General features: G+C 34.7%; 1 protein-coding gene across 1 annotated transcript; it reads left to right on the plus strand.

The window, feature by feature from the left end:
• Positions 1 to 9,639: 9,639 nt before the first annotated feature.
• Positions 9,640 to 10,405, plus strand: LOC149163181 (uncharacterized). Its single transcript, XM_089435371.1, is given in 2 exon segments — positions 9,640 to 9,929; positions 9,931 to 10,405. Coding segments are annotated over 2 exon segments (765 nt in total).
• Positions 10,406 to 11,459: the final 1,054 nt, after the last annotated feature.

Consider the following 11,459-nt stretch of genomic DNA (forward strand, 5'->3'; position numbering starts at 1 on the left):
GCCAATGAAGTGGGTATGATCACTTCACTAGATTCGACACGATCTCATGCTTAACTCATGTATAAGAAGAGCTTCCCAGAGAAAAATGGAAACAATTGGATTTTTTCTCCCTAACTCAAGATTCTACTGTTCATTTGTAGCTTTAGAAAGTTTACTTACTTCCCAATTCCAAAGCCCTACATTCAAGCTACTGTAGGTGACAAGAGCCCTAGAAAATGTAAAATTCTAGGTGAATTTTAATTAACATTGTATTATTAAGTTGTTCTTTACTCAATGGATGATGAAGGTGAAACTTATGATGTTATGACACAACTCTAAATCTTAATGCACTCTAAAACACAATAGCAACTTTCAAATTCGATGAAATTCTATTTAGAGGAAAGAAGGAGTTTCTTTGATTTTTGGAGAAATAAAATGAAAAAACACACAACTTTTACAATTTTCTAAAGCAACCAATTTCACTATTATGTAATGAAAATGCAGTCAACAAACTAATTTCCAGATTTCCCTAATCATCAAATAAGCCAAAATACTTTTTTTCTCTAATCACTCAAAAATTTCAAGCACACAGAAATCAATTAAGAGAGTTGGAGAAAAGACATATTCTCCTATGAATTCTTTGATCTAATGATAATAATAGTGCAATTGCGAAAAAATTTCCAAGATGAAAGCAACAATTTCTTTTATCAAGCAAAAATAACTACATTTCTTTCACAAAATCACAAGGTCTTAAGAAACCCTAATTTGCAATTCAAAATTATTTTGACCACAAACAAGCAATAATTAAGGTTTAAACAGTGTATATGACAGAACAAAATAAGAATATCATAACCAGAAGGACACTCTATCTTGTTTTAATCAATCAACAAATCAACTAGGCAAAACCCTTAGGTATTCTTCCGAAAAGATGTAAGTCTAACAAATCATCAATAAAGCAATCAACTAAGTTCAGAAGAGACACAACACAGTCCAAACAAAGATAATGACTCTTTCAGAAAACCAAATTCAGTTTTGGGTTGAAGCAAAAACAATATTTTCAAAAAAATTCAAGGCTTGCACGGGTTTTCAGTAGAAAACAGGGCGCATGTGCTTTGTTGGTAAGGAAAAAAGGGCATAGAAATGCACTCTGTTAAAAAATATAAACAACACAGAGAGAAAAACCTAAGAAACAATAAAAAATCGAAGAATTAACCACTCATATCTGAAAGGTCATTAATTTATGAAGACTTGGGTCTAGATAAATTAGAAACATAAGAAAGAAAGACTAAGGAAAAAGACACGAATAAAGACATTCCCCAGTATAGTCGCCAGTTTGTTACATCAGAAAATCCTTATTTTGGACAAGAGTGATCTCCCTAGATCCTAGATGGAAACTAGAAACAAGCAATACACTTGAACTAACTCTTTCCCTAAGTTGTACTTGTTTGAATTACAAGAAGTATAGCTAATGGATGAGCCTGTTACCTATTTCACGAAATTCCTGATGAAGATCCCATGTTGTGACTTGATGTAGTTATTCAATGCTTGATAAGACCTGCAAACATAGACCATAAAAGGATCAAAAGCACATGTGATATAATAATCCAAACAACTTAGCCTAATGACCAAGTAAATTGGGGATTTAATTTTCCTTAATAAACATTATAAACAATTGTAAACCATTCATCATTCCAATAAGACAAATCAATGGGAGAAAGTGTTCATTTGTATTAATCAATGATTAAGAGGAGCCTTACAACCTTCACCTTGATGTCGTGAGGTCCCTCCCAATTGCCTTCAGTCTCCTCCTTAGATGACAAGATTTCCAATCTCAAACCAACAACATAAGTGTGTTTCTCTGAATTCTGATCTCCTCAATCTCTCTACCCTCTGGTCATTTTATAGGCCAAGAGGAGGAAGTTTCATATCCAAAATAGTTGGATGAGATTCCTTAATTAAGGGTGTTGACTTGATGGGGCCTGACCTAGGTTCAGCTTTAACTGTGCCAACCAACAAAACCCTAACTACTGGCCCTTTCAGCAACAACCTACATAGCATGGGCTACAGTCTCACCCAAAACAGTATTGGGGGATGCTAGAACCAAGTTTCTGCATCCAAAGGCCTGTGTGATGGTTTCTTGATATCCTTACAGCTTAGATCTACCTTCGTGCAACTCTATCCCTTTCGAACAGAGAACTATTGCAAACATATCTAAACGACTTCCAAATCATTGCAAAGGTATTTAATTGTACTTATCATGCATAAATATTACAGATCTTCCAATTTTGCATAGTAAACAAGCATTAATTCATATAAAATATATCAAAGAACGAAGATACATGAAGTTAGCAGAAGTAAATAATAAGACACATATGCTTCAATTTTGGCCCAAAATGGTCTTTATTAAGTATAATTGTTCAATTACAGACTTCTTATCCCTACACACTCATCTCACTACAAGAAAAAAAGACATTGGTGAGGGGCGAAAAATGTCACCATAAGCTCATTAATGACGGTCAAAAGAGCATCCGTCACTAAAGGTAGTGTTGCCAAAAGTATAGGTGTTGTAGTGACATTCAAAGTCTATCACCAATAATGATTTATAATGATGGATAATGACTGTCACCATTTCATATGAGCAATGGTGACGGACCATAGCCTCCATCACCAAAGGTGGCATCGCCAAAAGTATAGGTGGTATAGTGACATTCAAATTCTGTCACCAATAATGATTTATAATGACAGATATTGACTATCACCATTTCATATGAGCAATGGTGATGGACCATAGCCTCTGTCACCAAAAAATTAATGTCACCAAAGGTGGCATTGCCAAAATTATAGGTGTTATAGTGACATTCAAGGTCCTTCACGAATATTGATTATAATGATGGATTGTGATCGTCACCATTTCATATGAATAACAACAATTTATTGTGATGGATATTCCATGGCCATCACTATTGGTGCATATATATGGTGACGTTCTTTGACCGTCACCAAAAGCCACATTGCCAGAAGTATAGGTGTTGTGGTGACATTCAATGTCTGTCACGAATAATGACTATAATGACGGACATCGACTGTCACCATTTCATATCAACAACAACAATTTATGTTTACGAACCTTTGAGGGTCATCACTGTTGATGTGTATATATGGTGGAATTTGTTGATCATCACCATTTCATATTTTGGTGAGGGTCAAAAAATGTCACCAAAGCTCATTGGTGATGGTCAAAAGAGCCTTCGTCACCAAAAATTGATTGTCTCCATTCCATATGGATCTCAGGGCACAATGGAATCGAACCACCAACCTTCTGCTTGTAAAGTAGGTGCTCTTCCATTGAGCTAACACCCTTTAAATAATTAGACTTTTAAAAATTAGACCTTGAAACTTCATAAATTGTAAATTATACAACTTTCAATAAATTAAAGTCTCGACAATATTTTACTAAACAAGCAAAGCAACATCAAAGGTACAGGTCCCTACCTAATGGTTACGGAAGTTATGAAAAGTGGGTGGAGTGAAAAATAATTATGTATAAGAGAATCAATATGTTCAGTTGAATACTCAATTAAGAGTGAAACTCTTAAGACATTTATAATCTATAAATTCCCTATAACTATAAAATGCACCAAATATTGCAAAGGAAATTTCATAAGTAGATAGCATACGGAAGAAAAACATTGATGAATACAGATGCAATATGTTATAGGTTGAGTGCAAAAAAAATCAAAATGTTGTTGTTCTTTGGTGCTTAGATATATGAATGATATCTAAACTTCTGTGCACATGTAACACAGATCTTTGGAAACCATGAATGAAATATGATTAATATATATATATATATATATATATATATATATATATATATATATATATATATATATATATATATATATATATATCCCCTTTACATAAATTGTCATGCGGAAAGAGTCAATTTTGCGGACAAAACCGACCTCCCTAGAAAACAAGGCTTTTCTAGTGACAAACAAAACAATCAAGCACTATCTTTCCCTAAATATGCATTTAAAATAAAAGCAACCAGGTGTTTAAGGCTTACCTCTAGTCCAATGTTGTTTGTAGCAGCCAAGCCTCTTTGATCCAGATGAGCTCCTTCTCCTTGAAGCCTGCATTCACTAACAAGCAAACGATTACATAGCACCTGAATAACTCATATAATAAAACATATTCATCATAAAGACCAAGGAGTATATGAAACAAATTATATATAACAACTTGTTGAGAAAAATGAACTTAATTGTATTAATTGGAAACAAAAGAAACCGTTACAACCAGTGCCTTGGTGTTGTGCAGGTCCCTCCCAGGGTCCAGCAAGAGTTCTCCTTTACTTTGATCAGCTCACCCACTTCCAAATGAAGCTAAGAAAGGATGGGAATCTCTCCTCTCAAGCTCTAAAAGGGAGTCCTAATTTCAGCAGCATCTACCCTTAGGAATGTTTAGCTTTCAACCTCTCCTCCCTCTGGCCCAATGCCTGTATTTATAGTGATTTGGAGGAAGTTAATCAGGTCCACCATCAATGGGATAAGCCCCTCTTTCAATGGGATAGCTCCCCTCTTGATGGGATAAGTTCCTCTTTCTTTGGGATGCATGAACCATCTGGAGGCGCTCAATCCACGTCAAACCATCTTCTAGAATGCTCTAGATTCGACCACAAGTAACTTTTTTGAAGTAAAACTTGCGCCTTTTGACCTTTACAGGAGTACGCACCCACCCCTTTACAGACAGAGCATACTAGTATGCAGGTATTATGAACTTGAGGTGCGTACACGCAGGTAAGAGTAAGAGAAACTGCGTAACCAGAGTTATATTGACTTTTAAGGACTTTCTCTCTTTCTTGGAGTTTGACATGAGGAGCAGAGGTATAAGACTTGCCAAGGAGGACAGTATGACAATTGATGGAGCCATACTGACTGCAAATAGTCATGGTGATAAATTTTAGTGTAACATAAACCAACATGCAATTTGGAATTTCACTTTCATGCTTGAGTTGCTTATGTTTATTTGAATTTGACTTGTGACATTCTTTATCTAACAAGGAATCAAAATCATCACTAGTATTAAATTCATCCAACACGGACTTTGGAGATCCCACTGACATCTACGTTTTTGTTGCTATACCTAAAAACCATGGAGATCCATGTCGATAGTATAATAAGATGTGTGTTTGCTGCTCAAGAACACATTCCTTATTAACCATTTTTACCTGACAGAAACCAAAGAGACAACACAATATCAACGTACACAAAATCCCCTACCAAAATATAATCTTAACTTAGCTAAGAACTCTAAAAGATGTTCTTAATTAATAAACTTTGTATTAGGAAATTTTGTTTCTTTCGATTTAAAAAAGACTGTGTTGTAAAACACTTCTGTCTATTTATCTAGGAAAATATATCATAGCATATGTCACACGGTAGCAATCTACAGTACCTAAAGTAAAAAAGATAAATTTTCTCAAGAAAATATATTTATAAAAGAGCTTTGAAAAATATATGTTCATCATCAAAGCTTTAATTAGTTTAACAACAAACTAGTTGGAGTTTGAAAATCAAAATCATTCATAGGAAATGAACAGGACAATGGCCAAAGTCTCTTTCATACAAATAAAGCTAGATTCACTATTGTCATTGTAGATAACTAAAATTTGGGCAGTGGTCTAACAGTTAGAGCTTATTTGCAGGGAAGACTCGTCAATGGCATCAATATTTTTTCCACGGTCTATTATGTCTCTCGATCCAGATCAGATAGCTTGTTATTCTCAAGTTCTACCTTTCAAGTGTTGATTTCTGGCTCACCCTTTAAAGCATAATTCTACCACTCCATTTGATTTTGTTTTTTTAATAGAATTGGTAGGACCTTCCCATCCTCTGTTTTACATCAATCAATAATTATCCATCAATGATATAAAGAATAATAGATACACAACAAATGCCAAAGATGCACTTGTTGTATACCTATGTTCTAGGAATCATCTAACCTTACTGGTGCAAAGAGCTCACCTTGAAAAAATAGCATCCACGTGGAATTTACAAAACTTTTTTAAATCAAGCTCCAAGTAAACCAATCAAAATATGAACATCCTTTTAATCAATAAAATATCCGACTTAAAATAAAAGTGGCCTAGAATTGAATGTTATATCAACCATGTCAAGTAACTAACATCGAGTGAGAAATACAGGCCATGCATATTGGATTAGCGAAATAATTGATGTGATAAAGCTCAAAATCAAACAAATGACTTACAGCTAAGAAATGCAAATAAATGACTTACAACTAAGACATGAGGTTGCCCTTTCAACCCTGTCGTTAAATAAATCTTCTTTATGTCACAAACCATTAAACTTTTTCTAATACCAGGTGGAAGTGGTATTATAACATTAACCTCTAATAAAGTCTATGTCCACAACTACTTCTCAAGATCCACTCCATTACCAACATTTGGGGCTAGATAAGATACATGCAAAAACCATCAACATGAAAATGAAATCTACATCCTTGTAAAAAAATGGGAGGAAAAAAAAATCCATTAATTGAAACAAACTGTAGGATAACTCATTCCTACAACATGATTATCCTTTCGTGAACAACAAAAAAAGAAATTGGGAGAAATGTAATTTTTGCCACATTTTGACAATCATTTCCTTATCCATATTCTATGAGCAATCGATGAAAAAAGTCAGCTAAAGCTTGTCAACATCAAGATTATAGTAAAACATAAAGGAACTGCTCCAACACATATAATCCTAAACACAAGTATCTATACATATAAGTATTTATTGAGGAAATTGTCTTTTGTGAAAATATGGAAGTCAAATATTTGAAATAACATAATATATGGTACCACTACCTTACGAAGTCCATTCATTCAAGTATTTACGAAATCCATTCAAGAATTTCTTCAAAGTTCAAAGTTCAAGAAATTAACATGTAGCCTAAAAAAAATCATATTTTAAGAGGATATAACCCAAAGATTTAGAGTACATATCTCACATTTATATATCCTAATCTCCAGACATTGAAATGACACTTTTTAGCATACTATTGTAAATTCAGCCCAAAATGCTAGAAAAAAATATTGATGGTTATTTTTGTTAAAAATGGAAACTATGGCAAAATTCCACTTTGAATAGCTCCTTTGGGAAATATACTTGTGGCATTGAATTCCTCTTTTTTAGAGGACCAAAATCGATCTAAAGATCGTCAAATTTGGATAAGTAGAAGTGGAATTTTGAATTTATGTTTCTCTAATGTAAACTATTTAGGCCAGACTCAACTATATGTTGGCTTAAGTAGATCAAAAGTCACGTCCCATCAACTCCACTGAATTGTATATATAGAGGAGCATTCTCTCTCATTTGGGACACATCAATCAAAAGAAAAATATATCTCTGTGGCAGCGAAGATTAAGGAGGATAAATTCTGCTTATTGTTGGGATTTTGTGGTTAGGGGGTTGTCATAACAGGTCCGAGTTTGGAAGTAGTGCTTCGCTATGGTTAAGGACAATATTATATATGGGTTGTGACTTGTTTTGTATGGGACTTCTTCCTGTAGTTTGGATGCAGCTAGAAAGATATTCTCACAACTTGACCGTAGGCCTTGAATCACTTATCGAATCACTTACCGAGGAAGCTGAAATACAACAGAAAGTCGTTGACCTTATATGATAGCATTCAGGTTCTTGTTGAGGATGACATGGAAACTTAAAAACAAGATAGGAGTACTACAAATAATAGAGCCCTTGTAAGAAGAAAAAAGCCGCACTATTTACAGAATTCAAGGAATGGAACAGCATGCATCAGAAGCCCTAATCCAGAACCACATAGATAATATCAACGGTGACCTTAATGTGGTCATAAACCAACTCCTTAAGCCAGCGAAAGGGAGCATCATGTGAAATAAAGAAGGTCGCAGTAGAAAGGAGGATTTTTCGATCAATCAACTTAGAAAGTAGTGGACATGAACCAACTGATCAAAAAAATATTACCACAATGATAAATTGAATCCTTAACAGAGTGACTAGCATGGGAAGACACAGAGTTAAGTCAACCAAAGTATAAATCTTTGCCATAGATAAGACAAAATTTACTGCATGGTTTTAAGGAAATTCATCTCAATGGGAAAATAAATTGTTTCAAATCCCAAGATTGAAAGGAAATTGACTTAATGTACAACAAAATGTTAGTATTTTGTTAAGCTACATCTGCACTTAATTTGATTTGATGCTATATAATTATTAAAGCCATGTTCAACCTACAATGAGTCTCTAACTTTTTTGTTGTTAAAGTTGCAGGCCTATTTTAGCAAAGCCATACTCTTTGATCATGATGAAATGTAGTTAAATGGCTTTTTTCTGGATTTTCACAGTTTAGTTTCAATTATGCATTTTTCCATACCAAGTAAGAAATAAAACAAATCATTAGTAGACAAAGAACATATCAATCAGAGCTAAACATGTAAAATAGAATGGATAAAGGATATACAAATTCTGAATGAAAATTTTTAACTCAGAAATTGAATAGACAATGTGGTGTTAATAGTACCTATATAGTAGGATTAGATATCAGGAGTAAAGACACAGCAAGTCCATTGAATGCCTCTTTCCAAGAACCCTTAGTAAGAGTTTGCCAAAGTCCCTTTGATTTCCCAAATGCGCTAGTTTACATTCGAGCAAAAGCTATGTCCAGTGGCTTTCCAAAACAAAATAAACCATCACATAACATAGTTTTTATGTATAAATTTTAGCAAGAAATGTACAAGTCAAAATACCAAAAGTTGGCTAGAAAATCCAATTCACTAGGACAAAGTAGGAATAAAAGGAGTTGTATCTATTTTATCATAGCTATGCAAGCTCTAGTTGCAGTAGAGCCAAAATTGCCTTTGTTCACATATATTTGTTCCTATGTTTCAAGTAAAATCTCTTAGAATATAGCTATAATAGTATTGGTTAAATATCTGATGTATAATTACTTGATGAAAATTGAATAAGTTAAACTAATGGTAAATAATATCACAAGTAATTATCTGTAGATTAGAAAAGGTTTTTCAACATGGTATCAGAGAAGTGATATCAGGCAATGGAGTGTGTCTTGGTGGAATGATATTGCATCAAACAAATCTGTGTATTTTCCCTGGAACAAGTTTATCTGCAGATCTTAGAATTCAAACGTGCATTAAGTAAAGATCCATTGGCTCTAGCTCCATTATTATACACAACTTCTTTTGAATTTTTGTTTTATCTTATTCTGGAACAAGTGTAAGGAGGTGAGAATTATCATTCTCCATAGTCAAGTTGAAGGGAGTCGTAGCATCAACTGTGTGGGAAAGTAAATATTAATTCATGATAATTTTTATTCCCAAGGGCATGGTTTTATGCACTCTCCTCTACTCTGATTTTCTTTGAGAACCACAAATATCAAAAACTAAGGCAAAGGCAAGGGGGCATTGCAATAATATTACTCTATATTGGAAGAGTTGTCGCATAATTTCCAAACATGCATTGGAAGATGTACATATACATGGCAACAAAATAGAATACATACAGGTCTAGTGCGGTCCAATTCTCCACAACCTAAATATCAGACCATGATATAGAACATCTGAATCGACTTGAGGATATGCTAGTGACAACAATGGCTCGGTATAGCAGTGGAAGCATTTATTGGTGGCACATAAATGTCCATACCCATTTTGCAAACCCTAGTTTCTCTAGTATGGCACTGCAACCTTTTTTATACAAATCCACTTGGGATGATATTAACCACAGATTGAGTCCTAATGTCGATATTGCAAGGCTAGGGTTAGGCCTTGGGAAATTCTTAACATATTCATCTTGTATTGTTTGCTTTTGGGATGACAATTTCCCCTTTCTAGGAGGTCCTTTAGAAAGAGAAGCAAGAAGTTAAAGTTTGAAACCAAGCTCTGTATAGTCCATGGGCCAAGAGTATGTTGAATGGCCTTGCAGAAAGGATTAGAGAGAGCACAAGCGGGCTAGCAGAAGGTGGTAAGGGTAGTGATGGTGATGACGATGGCAATGGTAGAGGTGGTGTAGGAGATGATGAAGTTGATGGTGAACAAGAGCACCAATTTCTACTACCTCTATTGACTATGGCGTTTGTAGCTTTTAATTTAGGGTATTGTATTACTGTCTGGGTTATGGATGGAAATATGAACAACAACTTCTTGCGAACAGGTTGTGGACTCTTTTGTCTCCTCATGCAACTGATTATCAGAATCCTGAATGACGATCTAAAACTAGAGGGAATGCACACCACACCTAAATTTTTGTTGAGGAAATGGTGTACATGTAGGAAACCTTCCTCAATTATATCCAATTTTTGTTCTGCCAAATATGAAACCCTTGATGTATTGTCTGGTATTTACAGTTATAATCTTTAGCTGCAGAAACCTTAAATTATTATTGTTTTTTGAATTTTCTGATCATGGCTTATTCTTTTATATCTGTCAGAAATGCACTAGGCACTCCCATTACATATTTTATTAATGCACCTTCATTTAAGTCCCATTGCCTATTTTTGTCCATGAGTGAACATTAATATATAAACTTAAGTAAATTAATTTTCTGATATGATTCTAATTTTTTAGTGAATTCCTCCATATAAATTGGTAGAGCTAAGAGCTAAGTTACGGTGAGGTCTCTAATGATATGTCTTTACAGGATTTTGTAATGAATCAGTCTGAATCACACTCTTCAACTTTAAGGCCCAGCTCTGTTGCTTTGCTAGAGAATGACGATACACGTTACTGGTGCTATATGTGCAACAAAGTTATTTCCCAATTGGTGGTGAAGGATCAGCAAGATAACTCAGAAACTGGCATGGAACTGTTGTGCCGTGAGTGTGGAAGTGGCTTCATTGAAGTAGTTGCAACTGCACAGTCTTTTACTGATGTGCATCAAGTTCAAGGGGCAGCTAGCCAGGCAGGGGAAAGAGGAGGAACATAAGAAGATGGCACTGAGGGAAGAGACTATGAATATTCGCAGTTAGTTTAGCAGTTGCTACTTGAGAATCCACTTGACAACACAGAGACTGATCATGGTGATGCAGAGAATTCCATAGCAGAGACTGGTCATGAAATTGCTTCACAGGATGATCCACAGAATATAGGTATACCTGTATATTCACAATTTCTTCAGTAGTTTCTTGTTCATTATCCACTTGATAATACAGAGACTGATCAAGGTGATGTAGAAAATCCCTTTTCAGAGACTGTTCATGAAATTTCCTCACAGGACAATCCACAGAATATGGTTATACCTGTAAATACACAGTTTCTCCAGCAGTTGCTTGTTCATAATCCACTTGACAATACAGAGATTTTTCATGCCGATGTAGAAAATTCCATAGCAGAGAATGGTCAAGAAATTGCCACACAGCTCGATCCACAGAATGTGGTTACACTTGAAGATGATTCCACAGAATGTGGTTACACT

Source organism: Pinus tabuliformis, chromosome 5_2 (assembly GCF_031772625.1).
Source record: "Pinus tabuliformis cultivar Carrire ecotype Pingquan chromosome 5_2, CPIR1, whole genome shotgun sequence".
Lineage (NCBI taxonomy): Eukaryota > Viridiplantae > Streptophyta > Pinopsida > Pinales > Pinaceae > Pinus > Pinus tabuliformis.